The sequence below is a fragment of the Pongo abelii genome, chromosome 9 (assembly GCF_028885655.2).
Source record: "Pongo abelii isolate AG06213 chromosome 9, NHGRI_mPonAbe1-v2.0_pri, whole genome shotgun sequence".
In the NCBI taxonomy this organism is placed as follows: domain Eukaryota; kingdom Metazoa; phylum Chordata; class Mammalia; order Primates; family Hominidae; genus Pongo; species Pongo abelii.
In genome coordinates, this window is record NC_071994.2 from 111,424,162 (window position 1) to 111,444,958 (window position 20,797).

General features: G+C 36.4%; 2 protein-coding genes across 15 annotated transcripts in view; one reads left to right on the forward strand and one right to left on the reverse strand.

The window, feature by feature from the left end:
- ATM (ATM serine/threonine kinase) overlaps positions 1–20,797 on the forward strand; it is a 139,153-nt gene that overhangs the window by 88,812 nt on the left and 29,544 nt on the right. For 8 of the 9 annotated variants that reach the window (XM_054524991.2, XM_063711358.1, XM_054524992.2 and 5 more), the window contains 10 exons: positions 2,975–3,063; positions 3,163–3,265; positions 4,522–4,670; positions 7,230–7,334; positions 8,582–8,701; positions 12,581–12,815; positions 13,327–13,494; positions 14,908–15,021; positions 16,285–16,502; positions 17,485–17,746. In XM_054524991.2, coding sequence (XP_054380966.1) covers positions 2,975–3,063; positions 3,163–3,265; positions 4,522–4,670; positions 7,230–7,334; positions 8,582–8,701; positions 12,581–12,815; positions 13,327–13,494; positions 14,908–15,021; positions 16,285–16,502; positions 17,485–17,731 — 1,548 coding nt within the window. In that variant the 3' untranslated portion in view covers positions 17,732–17,746. Of the gene's footprint in view, positions 1–2,974; positions 3,064–3,162; positions 3,266–4,521; positions 4,671–7,229; positions 7,335–8,581; positions 8,702–12,580; positions 12,816–13,326; positions 13,495–14,907; positions 15,022–16,284; positions 16,503–17,484; positions 17,747–18,725; positions 18,840–19,157; positions 19,317–20,032; positions 20,172–20,797 lie in introns of those variants that run through there. The other variant, XM_024255054.3, reaches the window with a different exon arrangement.
- The window catches only part of C9H11orf65 (chromosome 9 C11orf65 homolog), a 162,788-nt gene that overhangs the window by 4,854 nt on the left and 137,137 nt on the right, over positions 1–20,797 (reverse strand). The window contains exon 8 of one of the 6 annotated variants that reach the window (XM_054525006.1): positions 87–191. In XM_054525006.1, coding sequence (XP_054380981.1) covers positions 87–191 — 105 coding nt within the window. Of the gene's footprint in view, positions 1–86; positions 195–16,340; positions 18,850–20,797 lie in introns of those variants that run through there. The other 5 variants (XM_054525005.1, XM_054525011.2, XM_054525017.2 and 2 more) reach the window with 5 other exon arrangements.

The following is a 20,797-nucleotide window of genomic DNA, read 5'->3' on the forward strand; positions in this document are numbered from 1 at the left end:
TGTCACAGAAGAAGCAGATTGCCTCTTCTATAAATTTCTTGATATCCATTCTTAAATTGGCTCATGTTACTGTCTGGGATGCTTACCGAATTTCTTTGGCCAACTCATTCCTCCACAATGACAATTTCAGCTTCTCCATTCTGCTTAAACCTCTCATCTTCTCTTCTATGCCGTTGCTTTCAGCCTGCCTCCTACTTGGAGAAAATAGAAGGCAGAGAGAGGAAATCTCGCCACATCCCACTCTCAAACATTGAAATCTCCTGGCATCTCCTCCTTTAATATCTTCCCTCATGTTACAGAAACAGTTTATCCTTCTGTTTGAGACTAATTCTTCCTGTGCTTTGTTTTTTTATCTGCTCTTTCTCAGGTACTTAATTTTTTAATATGCTGTTGTCCCTCTGAACTATGTTCTGAACATTTTAAAACCTCTCCTGTTTAAAAATTCCCTTTCTCACAAACACAAAATAATTTCCCTCTTCCCTATGTTCTCTTTTAGGTATCACCCTCTCTCTTCCTTCCTCTCACAGACAAACTTTGTGAAAGAGTTGTCTATATTTGCTGTCTGCATTTCCCCCTCTTCCATTTATTCCAGTAAAATAGCACTTGCTAATGTCTCTCATAAACTTCATGTTGCTAAGTCTGGTGGTCACCTTTCATTCTTCCTTTTCCTTAATGTTTTATTAATACTTCACATCATCAACCATGCCTTGCTTGAACTGTGTTCTGTTTACCTTTTTGATCCACTCTCCTGATTTTTCTCCTTTCACTTTTGCCTTCTTCATAGGCTCCTCCTCTCTACTGAGTTTTTGGAATATCGTGTGTGTACTAAGCACTGTGCTAAGCATGGGTACTGAACTTTTCTACTCTGAGGACTTGATTTCACGTTATGAATAGAAACATTTGAGTTGGAACTATAGAATTATGCCAATATAAATGAATTTGTGTGTAGAAAATATTTCACAGAGCAAGCACCATATAGGCAGTTCAATTGCTTGATCAATTTTCTATGCAGTATAGTTCCTAATTTTTTCTATTTTTTTATGTTTTCATTTTTATTTAACTGAGATTATTTTAAACAGAATATATCTTTTCTGTGTAAATTTTACAACAAAGATTTCAGTAACCAAACTACTTTATCCATATCAAATTTTACCAATTCCAATACAGTTTTTTGCTATTTTTCAAAGAAAAATCCATGACCTTTATTCTTACCAAATTGAGTTTTCAAGAGTCAGACTTTGTAGGACTGTATTTTCTAATGTACAGTTTTTTTGTTTTTTGTTTTTGTTTTTTCAGACAGGGTCTGGCTCTGTTGCCCAGGCTGGAGTGCAGTGGTACACTCATAACACACTGTAAGCTCTGCCTCCCAGGCTCAAGCCATCCTCCCACCTCAACCTTATAAGTAGCTGGGACTACAGGCATGCCCCACCATCTCCAGCTAATTTTTGTAGAGACGGGTTTAGCCATGTTGCCCAGGCTGATCTTGAATTCCTGAGCTCAAGCAGTCTGCCTGCCTTGGCTACCCAAAGTACTGGGATTAAAGGTGTGAGCCACTACGCCCAGCCCATGTACAGTTTTAGGTGTTGACAAGATTGTTTGGTTTTGTTTGTGTGATTTTTTTTTAATGTGATATAAGCCTGGTAGGTCGGTACTTATTTCTTATCTAATTCATGAAATTGTAGGCAATTCTTCTCAGGTAGACTACAGTGCTCCTGTTGTCTAGGACCAGTCTGCTGTGTTGCTGATCCAAATCATTAGTATATACAGTTGACCCTTGAACAATGTAGAGGTTAGAGGTGCTAACCCCCTGTGCTATTAAAAATCAGGGTAAAACTAAATTAGTAGTCAAAAGTTAACTACTAATAGTCTACTGTTGACCAGAAGCCCTACTAATGATATAAACAACACAATTTTGTATATGTATTATATACTGTATTCTTAAATAAAGTAGCTTGAGAAAAGAAAATGTTATTGAGAAAATGATAAGGAAGAGAAAATGCATTTACAGAACTGTACTGTGTTTATCAATACCGTAAGTTTATATCATCTGTTTACAAAGAATCATCTGTCTGAAATTGTAGGCAACCACTGCTGGTTGATATGTACTTTAGGCCTCAATCTACAGAACATATCAAACAATTCACCTTTTTCTTGTAATGGCATGACTTTTCTCTGCAGCTTGGGAGCACCTCCAGCCACCTGTGGTGTTAATCAAGGCTTATAGTATTGCAGTAAACACAGTGAAAAAATACATGAGAACCTGGAGAGACTACTTTTCATTGCTAGATACAATTTACTAGAGAAATGAACTGCTCATGCAGAAATTATTAGTATCACATGGCATTTTAAGCGGATACTCAACACAATAATGCTTACCACAGTAGCAACTGAGGTAGCTGCAAAATTATTACAGTAGTACAATATGTATGATAGTTAATCTTACGCAATTATGATTTAATACTGCATCTTTACATTTGTTTATATTTGTCTTAACCACAAATAATGCTGTGTACAGTGTGTGTGTGTGTAAGTTTTGATAAATTTTAACTTTTTGTAATAGATTCGTGTATATTTTATGGTAGTCAATGATAAAATGTATCATATCAAATGTATACAAATGATAGAATGTATAGACTAGTATGTACATTTATTTTATGCATTGATGACATAACTTTAAAAAAATTTTTCAATAGTTCTAAACTGTGTGGTTTGTGAATTTTTTCAAATTGTGGCAAACCTCCAAAAAGTTTTCAATATATTTATTGAGAAAAAAATCCACATATAAGTTGTCCTGCACAGTTCAAACTCGTATTGTTTAAGGATCAACTGTATTTCAGAATCATTACATTTTATTTCTATAACATAACATTTAGAGTTGGGAGTTACATATTGGTAATGATACAATTTAAAATTTGCTAAATTTATAGACTGATTTTTTTTCCTTCTTCAATTTTTATTGTTTCCATGTTTTCAGGATCTTCTCTTAGAAATCTACAGAAGTATAGGAGAACCAGATAGTTTGTATGGCTGTGGTGGAGGGAAGATGTTACAACCCATTACTAGGTAAATTGCATTTTTCTAAACAATGGTATAGTAATTGTGTTTATGAAGGAGTTACGTGTGTGTAAAACCCAAAGCTATTTTTACAATCTTTTCTTGTAGACTACGAACATATGAACACGAAGCAATGTGGGGCAAAGCCCTAGTAACATACGACCTTGAAACAGCAATCCCCTCATCAACCCGCCAGGCAGGAATCATTCAGGTACATTTTTTCCCAGATTTGGTAAAACCATCACTAGTGTAGTGCTGAGGTTATTTCAGTATGTTGGTGGATATTTACACAGCCAGATAAACTCTAGAGATAAGACTAGAAGTTACCTGTTTTTCAGAGGATTAGGCTAAACATTCAGGGATACTCCTGAAGTAGAGGGATGCAAAAAAAAAAAAAAAGAGAAAAAATTCAGGGAGACACAGGAAAGTTAGACAGGTCATTGACCTAAAAGATAGTGTAGATTTCTTGATCATAGTGTTGTTGGATAGCAATAGAAGACATTGCTTGAGCATATACAATGTGCCAGGTAGTGTACTTACTGCTTCACGTGGAAAATCTCATGTAAACTATTTCTCATAGTTTGCAATAGAGTTGGTCCCAGAACCTATTGTTTCTATTACTGGCTAATACTCCTTATCCATTCTTCCATGAAATATTAGAGCCCTTTGAGCTCTATTTTTGTGTTTTTTGGGAAACATTAAATGATATTTTGGGATTAAAAAAAATTTTTTGGCTAGGCGTGGTGGCTTGCGCCTGTAATCCCAGCACTTTGGGAGGCTGAGGCGGGCAGATCACAAGGTCAGGAGATCAAGACCATCCTGGCTAACACGGTGAAACCCTGTCTCTACTAAAAGTACAAAAAAAAAAAAAAATTAGCCAGGTGTGGTGGCGGGTGCCTATAGTCCCAGCTACTTGGGAGGCTGAGGCAGGAGAATGGCGTGAACCCGGGAGGCAGAGCTTGCAGTGAGCCGAGATCGTGCCACTGCACTCCAGCCTGGGCAATAGAGCAAGATTCCATCTCAAAAATAAATAAATAAATAAATTTTAGAGATAAGGTGTCACCCTGTTACTGAGGCTGGAGTGCATTAGCATGATCATAGTTCACTGCAGCCTTGACCTCCCTGGCTCAAGGGCACCTCTCGCTTCAGCCACCCAAGTAGCTGGGGCCACAGGTACACACTACCATACCCAGCTATTTAAAAAAAAAAAAATTGTAGAGACAGGTCTTGGTTTGTTGTCCAGGCTGGTCTCAAACTCCTGGGCTCAAGTGATCCTCCTGCGTCAGCCTCCTAAAGTGCTGAGATTACAGGCATGAGCCACCACACCCAGCTGATATTTTGGGATTTTAAATGATAATGTGAACTAAAATTTGTCTAAGTTAAATTGTATCTTTGCTGTTTTTTTCTCTGGTTTTCTGTTGATATCTTTGATTACTTAACTTAAAAAAAATAATAACTCCTGTTTAGGCCTTGCAGAATTTGGGACTCTGCCATATTCTTTCCATGTATTTAAAAGGATTGGATTATGAAAATAAAGACTGGTGTCCTGAACTAGAGGAACTTCATTACCAAGCAGCATGGAGGAATATGCAGTGGGACCATTGCACTTCTGTCAGGTAAGAAGAAATTTGACTTGATTTTTTTTTTTTTGCCTCTCTCCTCGTTCTAAACAACAACTGTTTTTCTCTTCTATGAATATAACAGGAGTTGTCATATATATATATATATATACACACACACACACACACACACACACACATATACATATACACAAATGTGCATATATACATATACACAAATGTGCATATATACATATACACAAATGTGCATATATACACATATATATACATATACACAAATGTGCATATATACACATATATATACATATACACAAATGTGCATATATACACATATATATACATATACACATATGTGTATATATATATAAATATATAGTAGATGTTGTAAGCTATAATAGCCCTAAATCCTTCAGTAAGATAGCAATAAGCAGTTAATGCACCTAGGCTTGAATTTTACTCTCTTATTCCATTAGGACAACTTCACCCCATCCCTAAATATTTCTAAAAACAGAAATATGAAAAGGGTTTTCTTATGAGTATCATCTCACATAGTTTGTTGGACTGAGGCATGCCAGTAAAAGTATAGGCATTCCTCTTTCTACTTCCTGCTACAAACATTTTAGTCAGTAAGATAGCACTTATATTGGCTGGGGGATCCACAAAGGACTGCTTATCTTTATTTATGAAATATTTTCTTTTATTAAAAAATAATACGGCCGGGCACGGTGGCTCATGCCTATAATCCTAGCACTTTGGGAGGCCAAGGCGGGTGGATTGCCTGAGCTCAGGAGTTTGAGACCAGCCTGGGCAACACGGTGAAACCCTGTCTCTACTAAAATACAAAAAATTAGTCAGGAGTGGAAGCATGTGCCTGTAGTCCCAGCTACTTGGGAGCCTGAGGCAGGAGAATTGCTAGAACATGGGAGGCGGAGGTTGCAGTGAGCTGAGATAGCACCACTGCACTCCAGCCTGGATGACAGAGCGAGACTCTGTCTCTAAAAAAATAAATAAATAAAATAAAAATATATATATACCTACTCAGGGCTGGGCATAGTGTGGTGGCTCACACCTGTAATCCCAGCACTTTGAGAGCTGAGGCAGACGGATCACTTGAGATCAGGAGTTTGAGACCAGCCGGGCCAACATGGTGAAACTCCATCTCTACTAAAAATGCAAAAATTAGCTGAATGTGGTGGTGTGTGCCTGTAATCCAAGCTACTCGGGAGGCTGAGGCAGGAGAATGCTTGAACTTGGGAAGCAGAGGTTGCAGTGAGCCAAGATTGCACCACTGCACCCCAGCCTGGGCGACAGAGTGAGACTCTGTCTCAAAAAAAAAAAAAAAAAAAAAACAGTTACCCAGGAAGATAACATTTATAATCTGTATATAAGGTCACCATGTTTTCTGAATGAAAAGCCAAGCACCTAATCTAATAAAGGATTTCATATTTATGTAAAGTTTTTTGATAATATAAACCCTAAAAAATTATGTTTAAGTATGTTTTGTTGCCTTTGTAGTAAAAAAAAAATTATTGGCCGAGCGCGGTGGCTCATGCCTGTAATCCCAGCACTTTGGGAGGCTGAGGAAGGTGGATCACTTGAGGTCAGGAATTCAAGACAAGCTTGGGCAACATGGTGAAACCCCATCTCTACAAAAAAATACAAAAGTTAACTGGGCAAGGTAGCATGTATCTGTAGTCCCAGCTGCTTGGGAGGCTGAGGTGAGGGGATCCCTTGAGCCCAGGAGGTGGAGGTTGCAGTGAGCCGAGATCATGCCACTGCACTCCATCCTAGGCAAAAAAGTGAGACTCTGTCTCAAAAAAATAATAATTATTGGAATGCCTTTCACATATTTCAAACTGTAAGACTGCTATAAAATTAGAGATATACCCTCTTATTTTAAAAACCTTTTCTTGTGTGAGTTGATTCTTGCTTGCCTCTGTAAATCAATATATACTATTCTTCCCCTTCCTCTTGTATTTCAGCTACACAGGCCTCTCTTTGTTTTCTTATCAGGCCAAGCTGTTTCTATCCAAGGGCCTTAGATGTATCTTCTCCTTTTCCCCCAGTTACCATGCGGGTGGCTTCTTTTCATTCGGACCCTAGTTAAATAATATTGTATCTTCAGAGAGGCCTTTCTTGATTACCCATTCTATAATAGCCATCTAGCCATTTTGTTTTGTTACCCTGTTTTAATTCTCTGCATGTCCCTTGTTACTTTCCAATACTTATTTATTGTCTGTTCTTCCAAACCAGCACATAAATTCCATGAGAGTAGAGACCTGATCTGACTTGTCCACTTGTAAATCCCCCTTCTGCCTAGTGCCTGGCACATAGTAGGTATTTATTGAATAAATAAATGAAAGTAGAGCATATTTAGAACCAGGCAAAGTATCTGAGTGATTTCCTTTTTTTCTGCTTAAAGAATTTAAATGACTCATAAAATTTGTATTTCTTACCAAAAATTCTAGAAATGCATTTTTTAGAATGGAGAAATGTTAATTTAAAAATTTTGTCCTTTGATGAAGCTATTTATACATGTATATCTTAGGGTTCTGTTTTTAAATATATTTTTTTCTTTGATTTATTATCTCACAGCAAAGAAATAGAAGGAACCAGTTACCATGAATCATTGTACAATGCTCTACAGTCTCTAAGAGACAGAGAATTCTCTACATTTTATGAAAGTCTCAAATATGCCAGGTATTATAAAAAGACAGCGTTACTGTATTTTAACATTTAATGTCATGGCTTCTTTTCTGAAAACTTGAGAAACAATTTTAATGTAAGGATTTGCATTGATGAAGAGATAAAGACTTGGTGGCTGTGATCAGATGTTTCCTTGTAATTCTCTGCCCTCCTTCAAAACAAATTGTTTCTGGGATTCCAGGTTCATTCTTTACCCTGACCCTTCAAGAAAGTTTTGGTGATTCTCTCTTTGTTCTCTTCCTATACAAGTATCCTGAGAATTATATCTTGTCTCTTTTAGTAATTGTGTGGCATTTAGTGTTCTAATTTATAAAATTGTAACTCATGGTTAATACTTACAAACTTGTTTTGAGGCACAAATGTGATGAGGCATGAGGAAATAATTATAATGGGGTAAACAAATGCAGCATTTTTAAAGCAGTAGTGACTTAATAAATCCTATGTTTATCACAGAAATAAAATTTACTATCATTTAAGTGCCTATGATATGCTAGCCACTGTTAGACTCTTTTCATATGTATTCTCTAATCATGACAATAACTATGGATGTGAAAAAAGGCTTAGAGAAGTCCAGTAACGTGCCCAAAGTTACACAGCTGTAAGTGACAGAACTGCAATTTAGATCTAGGTCTGGGTGATTCCAAGGTTTACAGTTGATCCTTGAACCACTTGGAGGTTAGGAGTGCTGAGCCCCTCCTCCTCACACATTTGAAAATGTGAGTATTACTTTTGACTCCTCAAAAGCTTAACTACTAATAGCTTACTGTTAACCAGAAGCCTTACCAATAACATAAGCAGTAGATTAACACATATTTTGTATAAGTATTATAATACCATATTCTTACAATAAAGTAAGCTAGAGAAAAGAAAATGTTACTGAAAAGTATAAGGAAGAGAACATATATTTACTATTAATTAAGTGGAAGTCGGTCATCATAAAGGTCTTCATCCTTGCCACCTTCATGTTGAGTAGGATAAGAAGGAAGGGTTGGTCTTGCTCTCTCAGGGGTGGCAAGGTGGGAGAAACTCTGAGTATAAGTGGACCATGCATTTAAATTTGTGTTGTTCAAGGGTCAGTTGTATTTTGTTTCCACTGCTATTTCGTATTCACTGTTGCTTGTTAGTATTATTAGATCAGTAGCAAAGCCTGTGATGAGAACTCTTTAACAACAAATTTGAACATTTATTTCCCTGAAAACCTTTTCTTTATTTTCAGAATGTCTTTTCTTTTTTGCTACTAGAGTAAAAGAAGTGGAAGAGTTGTGTAAGCGCAGCCTTGAGTCTGTATATTCGCTCTACCCCACACTTAGCAGGTTGCAGGCCATTGGAGAGCTGGAAAGCATTGGGGAGCTTTTCTCAAGGTATGTAATTCATATGACTTTGTTATCCTAAAGTGCAGCTTTTCTGTTACCAATAGTGACTTTAAAAAATAAAAACTATAGGCCGGGCACGGTGGCTTATGCCTGTAATCCTAGCACTTTAGGAGGCTGAAGTGGGTGGATCACTTGAGGTCAGGAGTTCGAGACCAGCCTGGCCGACATGGTGAAACCCTATCTCTACTAAAAATACAAAAATTAGCTGGGTATGGTGGTGGGCACCTGTAATCTCAGCTATTCAGGAGGCTGAGGCAGGAAAATTGCTTGAACCCAGCACAACAGGCAGAGGTTGCAGTGAGCTGAGATTGCGCCATGGATTCTAGCCTGGACGACAGAGCGAGACTCTGTCTCAAAAAAAAAAAAAACTATGTAGAGGCCAAATGTGTGTGTTTCTTTCCTTTTATCAAGATATAGGTTGATTAGCCCTAGTGAATCGTGCTTTTATTAAACATTTTCCAAAATAGTCATTGTAAAAATTCAAGTTTTAAAAATTCAGCTTAAGTGTGCTTTTCTCTTTATAACTTTTTCCCTGGCCTACCCAGATAAAATTGTTTCCTCATGTTTTTGCATAGCATATTAACACTCCATTCAGTTTTAGCACCACATTGTATTACTGTCATTTTATCTCTGCCTTGCTAAACTAGAAGCTCCCTTAAAAGTGGGAACCATTCTCTTGTTTATTGTTGTATACCTAGTGTTTTTGTTTTGTTTTATTTTGTTTATTTTTTTATGTTTTTTTGAGACGAAGTCTTGCTCTGTTGCTCAGGCTGGAGTGTCATGGTATAATCTCAGCTCACTGCAGTCTCCACCTCCCAGGTTCAAGCAATTCTCCTGCCTCAGCCTCCCGAGTAGCTGGGATTATAGGTGCCCCCGACAATGCCTGGCTAATTTTTGTACTTTTAATAGAGACGGGGTTTTGCCTTGTTGGTCAGGCTGGCCTCGAACTCCTGACCTCAGGTGATCCACCCACTTCAGCCTCCCAAAGTGCTGGGATTGCAGGCGTGAGCCACCGTGCCCGGCCCCCAATGTTTTCTCTTCTGGTGACTGATATTATGTTTAGTAAACATTCAGTGGATAGTGGATGTCAGTTAATTTGTAAAAGGTGTTCAGAAGGAATTGCTTCTTATAATGGTGAGAGGGAAATGATCCAGGGATTTTGGAAGATGAAATAGTATAGTTACTCAGGATGCTGTAGATCTAAATTCTTTCCTTTTATCAAGATATAAGTTGATTAGCCCTAGTGAATTATGCTTTTATTAAACATTTTCCAAAATAGTCACCGTAAAAATTCAAGTTTAAAAAATTCAGCTTAAATGTGCTTTTCTCTTTATAACTTTTTCCCTCGCCTACCCAGATAAAATTGTTTCCTCATGTTTTTGCACAGCATGTTACACTCCATTCGGTTTTAGCACTACATTGCATTACTGTCATTTTATCTCTGCCTTGCTACTAGATAAAAGAAGTGGAAGAGTTATGTAAGGGCAGCCTTGAGTCTGTCAGGATGACAAAGTAAAGTGTTTTGGGTCCTCAGTTTCCTCATTTCTAAAGTCAGGGATTTGTATTTGATGGTCTCTAAAGCCCCTTTTAGCCCTGCTATTTTGAATTACTATTATTATTATACGAGGGAAGAAAGAGGATATAAATGACTAAGGTCACTCTACCTTTATGCAAAAATAAAATTTGGAATATGTTTTGGAAGTAGAAAAGAGAAGGAAATTTTAGAGTCAGAAGAAAATAATAATAGTTCTTTCAAAATGACATAGCAGAAGACATACATATTAATGTGGCTTAGGAAGAAAATAAAGGAACAAAAGTCTTTTTTGCTTTCATTCATAAGTACATTGGCAGTACTTACTGCCAGAAATCAAGAAATTTTTCCTCTGAATGAAAGATTATCCTGCTAAAAAGAGTATAGAATTCTTTAAGAAACAGTGACTAGAATGGTAGTAACCAGAGGCAGGGAAGGGTGTTGTGGAGGGAGAGGATGAAGAGGGGCTGGTTAATGGGTAAAAAAACACAGGTAAATAGAAGGAATAAGATCTAGTGTTTGATAGCACAATAGGGCAACTGTAGTTAACAGTAATTTACTATATATTTTTAAATAGCTACAAAAGAAGATTTGGAATGTTTTCAACACAAAGAAATGATAAATGTTTGAGATCATGGATATCCCAATTACCCAAATTTGATGATTACACATTGTATGCTTATATCAAAATATCACACGTACCTCATAAATATGTATCCATAAAAATTAAAAATAAATTTTAAAAAGAAGAAACACCTAAAGAATAATCTGGCTGTTTCTTTGGTAGAGAAATAGGAAGAAGAGAAGCAGAGGGAAGGTTGGATGAACTGGTGAACAAATGCTTATGCTCTCAGATTACATTTCATTCATATACATCAACCAAAACATTAATAACAAACTGAATGCAGAAGCAGATATGAGAATTCATCTCGTTTTGTTAATCCAGACATTAAAGAGATTTGCAAAAATGCAAAAGCAGTGCCGTGCTCACTAAGTTTTGTTTGTTTTGGGAAGTATACAGTTGAAATTCTTTATCTACAGGTTTCCATCTATAGATTCAACCAACTGCAGATCAAAAATATTTGAAAAAAAAATTTAAAGAATAGGGTATAACACTTATTTACATAGCATTTACATTATAGAAGGTATAATATGTAATTAGAGATTTATGTATAACCTATGCACATTCTCCTATTACACATAATCTAGAGGTTATGTGTAATACTTTTTGGAAATGTTTAATAAAAGCACAATCGAGAGGTTACGTGTAATAGGAAAATACCCTGCCATTTTAAATAAGGGACTTTGAACATCAGCATTATCAAGGTGTCTTGGAACCAATTTTCTGCAGATACAGAGAAACTACTGTAGTTATTTTTCCTAAAAATTGTTATTTATGATATATAGTAGATTTATTATTTTTGAATAAATTAATACATTTCAGATTTTTCTCAGTCTTTCTAATATGATATCATATCTAATATCAGTAGATATGGTCCAACAATCGAAAGTTCTTTGGGGTCTTCAATAATTTGTTTGAGTGTAAAGGAGTTCTGCAAAAAGTTTGAGACCTGCTGTGGTAGGGTCATTTAGAGAGGAATTGAAGTTTTGGTTCCTAGCATTTTTGTTACTGTTCCTTCCCTATCAAGCAACTAAAAGAGCTTTCATTTCTTAGTCATCACTTTGTCGTCTTACTCTCCCTGCTTCCTCTTTCTTATTTCTTTTAATAAATGTCCCTGAAGGATTGGGTAGTATTTCATAGTTCAGTTATTTGGGAAGGATACTATTCATATAAATTAATTGTACAATATGCCTTTTCTGTTCCTTTAATAATGTTGGTAAATGAAACCTTTGCCAGATGTCAGCTTTTCCTTCACTGGATTGTGATTTTTTTGACAGCTATAATTATGCATCAAGTCATCCCCAGTAGGGGATCCCTCATTTCCTTGCTGAAATGTCCTCATTACTACAGGCAGTATTAAAGCAGGACTAAAGACGTAGGCATTCTTTATGATAGGTCTGATGAATATGTTCTTGTTTCAGAAGAGTATTTAGAAGGGCTGCTTTTTGTAATGTCAGAGTATTAAAAAAATTTTTTTGATGTTTATCATCTGTGACCTCTCTGCTAATAACTCTTAAGAGCTCTGACCACATAGCATTTTGTAGTTTTCTAAATTTTGATCCATATATAGGATTATTTACAAGTTCTAGTCTTGTCACTACAAAAGTTCCTTTGTATTATTATAATATTATATCTTAAGTTCCAGAACTTACATAGTTTTTTTTTTTTTTTTTCATTTCTCTTGCTTACATGAACTCTATGTCATGGCGTTCAGATCAGTCACACATGGACAACTCTGTGAAGTATATATTAAGTGGCAGAAACACTCCCAGCTTCTCAAGGACAGTGATTTTAGTTTTCAGGAGCCTATCATGGCTCTACGCACAGTCATTTTGGAGATCCTGATGGAAAAGGAAATGGACAACTCACAGAGAGAATGTATTAAGGACATTCTCACCAAACACCTTGTAGAACTCTCTATACTGGCCAGAACTTTCAAGAACACTCAGGTAAATATAATTTAAAACTATGTCATCTTACCTCTTGACCTTCCTTTTATTATTTAAAAAACAGAAAGCCTGAGGCAAAAAGAAATGTCATTAAGAGATAGAGATCTCTATTAATGTATAGTAAAAATAGTTGTTTAAGAGTTCCCATTTTGGAATTAGATCTGACTTTAAGCCTTGGGCAAGGTACTTAATCTTTTCTCAACCTCAATTTCCTGGTTATAAAATGAGGAGATACCTAACTTACTATATTGATAACAATTCAGTGATTTTATATACTGTGTGTATATACACACAGATACACATACATATATAGAGAGAGAGACAGACAGACAGACAGATAGGCAGACGTGGGGTGGGGAGATGTCATGCAGACAGAGAGGTCCTTAAGATAGTCCCTGACAAGTAGTTAAGTCCTCAATGAATGGTAGTTGCTGCTTTCATTATTATTATTATTCATGGTAGTAGTATCAGTAGTAAAAGTATTTATTCCCATATGTCATTTTCATTTCAGCTCCCTGAAAGGGCAATATTTCAAATTAAACAGTACAATTCAGTTAGCTGTGGAGTCTCTGAGTGGCAGCTGGAAGAAGCACAAGTATTCTGGGCAAAAAAGGAGCAGAGTCTTGCCCTGAGTATTCTCAAGCAAATGATCAAGAAGTTGGATGCCAGCTGTGCAGCGGTTTGTTTTTTTTATTGGCTGGATTAGTGTTTTACTGTTATTTAAAAAACACAAATGTACTTTAAAATATTTTTAATAACAATTTTATTAGAGCCTTGAAATTACTAATTAATTAACAAGATATTGTAAAACTAGTCTTGAAAATTAATTTGTAAACGAAGTTTAGAAACTTTTTCCTATATATAACAATTCTATCAGTCCGTCATGTGGTAGATTCATTTAATATATCCCAGTATTAAGCCTTTAACTTCCTATAGAATTCAAGAAAGGTATGTGGGAAATGAATGAAATAGCTACTCTAAATCTGAAATGACAAGTGAAAAAAGGGAAGAGGAAATGAATGAGAGAACTAAATTAGAAAATAAAAGCAAGTTGGGACAATTAGGTTGTCAATCCAAATGCTTTGAAAATATCACATCTAATATTTTATTTAACATTACCTGTTGGTTTTTGCAAACTTATGTTGCTACTTCAGCTGTAAACCCAGCATATACACTGGATAAAGTAGAGGCATTGGTGTCCCCAAGGTTTGTCTACAGTGATGTCCCACAGACATGTACCTGCTTAGTGAATATCAGTTTACTGTGCTTTATTATTTATTTATTTATTTTTTTGAGACAGAGTCTTGCTCTGTCACCCAGGCTGGAGTGCAGTGGTACATCGGCTCACCGCAATCTCCACCTCCCTGGTTCAAGCAATTCCCCTGCCTCAGCCTCCCGAGTAGCTGGGATTACAGGCACATGCCACCACGCCCAGCTAATTTTTTTGTATTTTTAGTAGAGATGGGGTTTCACCACGTTGGCAAGACTGGTCTCGAACTCCTGAGCTCTGGCAATCAACCCGCCTTGGCCTCCGAAAGTGCTGGGATTACAGGCGTGAGCCACCATGCCCGGCCTTTACTGTACTTTTTGATGTTGGGCACTCATTGTATAGCATCTTCTGTTATTAGAGAAATCATTATACCAAAGCACTGAATGCCAATATGATATGTGTAAATATTGCTTAATAGTATTGGCCCTGAAGTATGTGCTGTCTGGAGTTACCCAACTTCCTTGTACCTCAGTTTTCTAATCTGCAAATTGGGGGTAATAATAGTACTTATTTAATAGGATTCTTGTGAGAATTAAATGAGTTAATATATATAAAGCCTTTACAAAGTGACTGACATATATAAGTACTCAATAAATGTGACTTGCTCCAATAATGGCAATAATAATAATAAACAGAGGATGATCGTTTCCTACATGGGATTATTAAAATAGTTGTATGGCAAAAGCAGATGAGGAAAAACTTTTTTTTTCCCACCCACCAAGGAAAAACATTTTTAACCTGCTTTTTTCCCCCTACATGAAGGGCAGTTGGGTACAGTCATGGTAATGCATTGTATTTTAAGATTTTGCCTTTCTTATACAGAACAATCCCAGCCTAAAACTTATATACACAGAATGTCTGAGGGTTTGTGGCAACTGGTTAGCAGAAACTTGCTTAGAAAATCCTGCGGTCATCATGCAGACCTATCTAGAAAAGGTAAGATTTTTGGAGCAACCCTTAAGATAGTTACTTAGCATGAATATGCTTCATCTTTTCATCAAGATCAATATATTTCAAAAGCAAATAAAAGTATGGTTTTATTTTTCTATATATTATTACTGTTGTAGCTCTGTATAGTCTCTAGGGTGGAGTGAAACATTGTTAGAAAACGAAGCAGCCAATTTTGAAAGTAAGCCCAAGTATAGTATCTCTTCTTCCTCCTTCCTACCTCCACTACCAGCTACCCTTTCACCAGGTGTTTCTGATAATTTCTTCATTTATGCATCTACAAAAATAACTGATTAAGGAATAGGCAAGTCAGCCCTTGCTCTTCATTAGCCCAGCCACCCACAAGTAAAGGCTTCAATATACTAGCCCCTTTGACTTTCCTGTTTCTCCCTCTTATTCCTTTAGATTCACTAATTTTGGAAATAGTTACCTCACTAAATAAGTGTAACATGAAACACATGATGCGTTTGTCTTTATTTTATTTTCTTTTTTTGAGATGAAGTCTCACTCTGTCACCCAGGCTGGAGTGCAGTGGCGCAATCTCGGCTCACTGCAACCTCCGCCTCCCAGGTTCAAGCGATTCTTCTGCCTCAGCTTCCCAAGTAGCTGGGACTACAGGAGTGTGCCACCACACCTGGCTAATATTTTGTATTTTTAGTAGAGACAGGGTTTCGCCACGTTGGCCAGGCTGGTCTCGAACTCCTGACCTCAAGTGATCCACCTGCCTCGGCCTCCCAAAGTGCTGGCATTACAGGCGTGAGCCACCACACCCAGCCTGATCGTCTTTAAATTTTATAAAGTTCTTTGTTTTTGCAGAGTTCTTTACAAGTATTAGCTGTCTGGGTTATTTCTACACTGTCAAAGTTGTTTTGAAAAGTCAAGAAAATACTATAGTTCAGGGCTGTCCAATCTTTTGGCTTCCCTGGGCCACATTGCAAGAAGAATTGCCTTGGGCCACACATAAAATATACTAACATTAATGATAGCTAATGAGCTTAAAAAAAATCACAAAAGAAATCTCATAATGTTTTAAGAAAATGTACGAATTTGTGTTGGGCCACATTCAAAGCCGTCCTGGGCCACATGCGGCCCATGGGCCACGGGTTGGACAAGCTTGCAATAGTTCATATAATTTAGCTAGCTTTAATGTGTATATAAGTTAAACTTTAGTGTATTACCTTAATTTGAGTGATTCTTTGGATGTATTTAGTATTTGTAAATATAATTTAAATTGGTTGTGTTTTCTTGAAGGCAGTAGAAGTTGCTGGAAATTATGATGGAGAAAGTGGTGATGAGCTAAGAAATGGAAAAATGAAGGCATTTCTCTCATTAGCCCGGTTTTCAGATACTCAATACCAAAGAATTGAAAACTACATGAAATCATCGGAATTTGAAAACAAGCAAGCTCTCCTGAAAAGAGCCAAAGAGGAAGTAGGTCTCCTTAGGGAACATAAAATTCAGACAAACAGGTAACTAGGTTTCTACAAGTGACAATTTTATGTTCACCAGTTAACTGAGTGAGTGTTTTTGCATAGAAAGAGTGACTTGGTCTTTTTATCTGATATAGTTTTGAGCACTAAAGGTCGGCTTCACTATATATAGATTATCTTGGTCTTTTGGGTTCTTTTCGTTTTTTGTTTTTTGTTTTTTGTTTTTTTTTTTTGAGACAAGGTCTCACTCTGTCACCCAGGCTGGAGTACAGTGGCGTGATCACTGTACTCCAGCTCACTGCAGCCTCGACCTCCTGGGCTCAATTGATTCTCCCTCTCAGCCCCCGAAATAGCTGGGGCTACAGGTGCACGCCATACCTGGCTAATTTTTGTATTTTTTGTAGAGATGGGGTTTTGCCATGTTGCCCAGGTTGGTCTCAAACTCATGGGCTCAAACGATCTGCCCACCTTGGCCTCCCAAAGTGCTGGGATTACAGGTGTGAGGCACTGTGCCCTGTCTGTCTTGGTCCTACTGTAGTTAATCACAAATTAGTATGTAAGACATTGACGTATTCTTTTGTGAATAATTCATGCTCTGCTTCTAAGTTCATTGTGGAGAATGTAGATATTAGCTTTCTGTTTTGCTTTTTTGGTTTGTTTGTTGGTATCATAGTGGAAAAGGAGATAGATATTGAAATTAATTGTAAACATTACATATTTTGATATAATTAAATCCCTTTATTTAAGCCTGTCTTGAATCTGTATATTTTAGTGTGAGCAGAGGTGTAAGTTAGCTAAATAGCTTGGGGAGAGTCCCCTTTGTCCTTCCATGCTTAGGAAGGCGTGTGAATTGCACAATTAAGACAAAAGTAAATTTATTCCCTTTATAATCCTTAGAAGTTTGCTTTTTTCCCTGGGATAAAAACCCAACTTTTTTCATTTATGTTGTATATCATGTGTGATTTTGTAGTTCTGTTAAAGTTCATGGCTTTTGTGTTTTACCTTAATTATTCTATGCAAGATACACAGTAAAGGTTCAGCGAGAGCTGGAGTTGGATGAATTAGCCCTGCGTGCACTGAAAGAGGATCGTAAACGCTTCTTATGTAAAGCAGTTGAAAATTACATCAACTGCTTATTAAGTGGAGAAGAACATGATATGTGGGTATTCCGACTTTGTTCCCTCTGGCTTGAAAATTCTGGAGTTTCTGAAGTCAATGGCATGATGAAGGCAAGTGTTATTCAGCCCAATATTCTACCCTGTGCTTGAAGAACTTAGACGTAAGCCCCTTGATGTCAGGAATCGTGTATACCTCTTTGTATTCCTAGCACTTGGTCCAGTGCTCTACACATGAGTAGCATTTTGTAGTTTTCTAAACTTTGATCCGTATTTAGGATTATTTACAAGTTCTAGTCTTGTTTCTACAAAAGTTCTTTTGTATTATTATAATATTATATAAGCTGACAAGCTGTAAATGATGCAAGTTTGTGTGGAGGTGAGAGAATTTAGCTTGGTCCTAAGTCTTTGCAGTTACCATAGGAGAGTGTCTAGAATGGGGCATTAGATTGGAGGATTTAGAAAGCAGTTAAAGATGATGTGATCACAGGTGGGTTTTCCCCCTGCTGCAGAAATCTGGGATTTTTACAATAAATTACTTTTGTAAGTAGAGAAAATATATTTTTCAGAAAATGTCAAGACAGCAGTATTGTATAAGTTTTTCTTTGAAAACCTTAGATTATAGTAATGACACCTAATATTAAATTTAAGTTGACAAGATATATATTGTTAGTCAATTTGAAGGTTAGAGATAAAATGTTTCTCCTGCAGGAAAAGAATAAGACTCATAATAGATACAGTCAATCTCTGCTGTAGTATACACTAAATATTACTTTTGGCCTATGGGGAAAAGCAATTACTTCATTTTATTGTACACTGACTTCTCAGGACTCAAGATCACAGTCACACTCAGATCACATTTGTCTTCCTTAGATTTTTTGGAATATAAACAGTACCAAGTATTCCATTTCTGAATCCAGTTTAATTTAGGACCAAATATTTTGATTTACCAATGCGTTAATCTAGAGTACCCATTAGAAAGACCTTCAGATAAGACAAGAAGTGAAGGAAAACAATATAGTTAGTGAAGTTTTGTTAACCACTTGTGCTAATAGAGGAGCACTGTCTTAAAATAACTTACTTGCTTAGATGTGAGAATATTTGAAATACCTTGTTTCTTAATTTTGTGTCTTTTTTTTAATGGTAGAGAGACGGAATGAAGATTCCAACATACAAATTTTTGCCTCTTATGTACCAGTTGGCTGCTAGAATGGGGACCAAGATGATGGGAGGCCTAGGATTTCATGAAGTCCTCAATAATGTAAGTAAACCTGAAAATCAAACCACAATAATTATTTTTATTCTATTATTACTATATATTATATAAAGTATATATACCATTCCAAGAAATGGAAATACAGAATTTTGTATTTTGTGTCTTCTCACATCACATAAGTTACTCATTTTCTCTCTCTAATTCCTCATAGGCCCCTGCCTCTTTCTCACACATGCAGACATACATGCTCTACCCACTGCAGTATCTAGACAGTAATACACATTTTAATGTTAAGCAAAATGAAAAATATGGATTTTTTTTTGTTTATTTGCATAAATCTAATAGTTCTTAATTTTCTTACAGCTAATCTCTAGAATTTCAATGGATCACCCCCATCATACTTTGTTTATTATACTGGCCTTAGCAAATGCAAACAGAGATGAATTTCTGACTAAACCAGAGGTAGCCAGAAGAAGCAGAATAACTAAAAATGTGCCTAAACAAAGCTCTCAGCTTGATGAGGTATTTGGATCAAACATACGTACCTTTTAGAAGTGTGATATTCAGTCTTTCCTAGAATATTTCTTTTTAAAATCTTGTGTTATTATGATGCCATCTAAAATTGGTTCAAGGCTGGCACGGTGGCTCACGCCTGTAATCCCAGCACTTCGGGAGGCTGAGGCGGGTGGATCACTTGAGGTCAGAAGTTCGAGACCATCCTGGCTGACTGACACAGCGAAACCCTGTCTCTACTAAAAATACAAAAAATAGCTGGGCATGGTGGTAGGCACCTGTAGTCCCAGCTACTCGGGAGGCTGAGGCAGGAGAATCACTTGAACTCGGGAGGCGGAGGTTGCAGTGAGCCAAGATTGCCCCATAGCACTCCAGCCTGGGCAACAAGAGTGAAACTCTGTCTCAAATTAATTAATTAATTAAAATTGGTTCAAAATTCCTTAATATTTGTCAAAGCATAGGAGATACCAGTAGTATTTTACTTTTTTCCTCAAAGCAGTTGGCAAAGCGAAACAATAGATTTTGAAAGGCACCTAAGTCATTGACAAGAGTATGTATCTTTGATGTATTTCATTTATGACTGTTTTGTTTGTATCTGAGGAATTATAATCATTCCATTGTCTAGATTTGTGCATAAATTCTGTTTTTCTCTTTGTTTTTCTAACTCTGAGAAGTTTAAATGTTGGGTAGTTCCTTATGTAATGTTTTTTGTTTTTTATTAATAGGATCGAACAGAGGCTGCAAACAGAATAATATGTACTATCAGAAGTAGGAGACCTCAGATGGTCAGAAGTGTTGAGGCACTTTGTGATGCTTATATTATATTAGCAAACTTAGATGCCACTCAGTGGAAGACTCAGAGAAGTATGTGTTTCAAAGAAGAAACGTTACTTTCTTGCTGTGTTACTCTCTGTAGAGATATATTAGTTATAAAGCCTAATAAGTAAATCTGCTAAAATCACAAACGTAATCCAAAAGCTTCATTTATATCTGATAGCTTCAACATTCCCTGGTTATTTTTTCACTTAATATCTCTTGATAGAACTGATAATAGGTGACTACACTAAATTAATTATTTGATTTCTTCTGATAATCTTCTGGCATACATACTTATTACAGAGAATTGCATAGAGGCAAGTCTATTAAAATAATTGAATAACTGAACATTTCTAGCATCAAAAGTTTTTTTAAACAATGTAGTTACTAAAACTGTGCCCTGGGACTTAAAAACAAAAAAAGGCTTTACCATTTCTTCCATAGGTGCTAAAATGCTATTATTTAATTATTATTCTTGCTGTGTCAGTTCAAATAATTACAAGCTGCTATATCATCTTTGGTTTTGTGACTAGTCTCTAAGTATGCTTCTAAGTATCTCCCCATACTTGAATAATTGTATTTTTTTCTATTCAGAATCATATCTTCAAGTTTAAATTCTTATTCCTTTGAAATGAATGGAACTTCACATATTGTTTCTCTAAGCAAACAAAAAG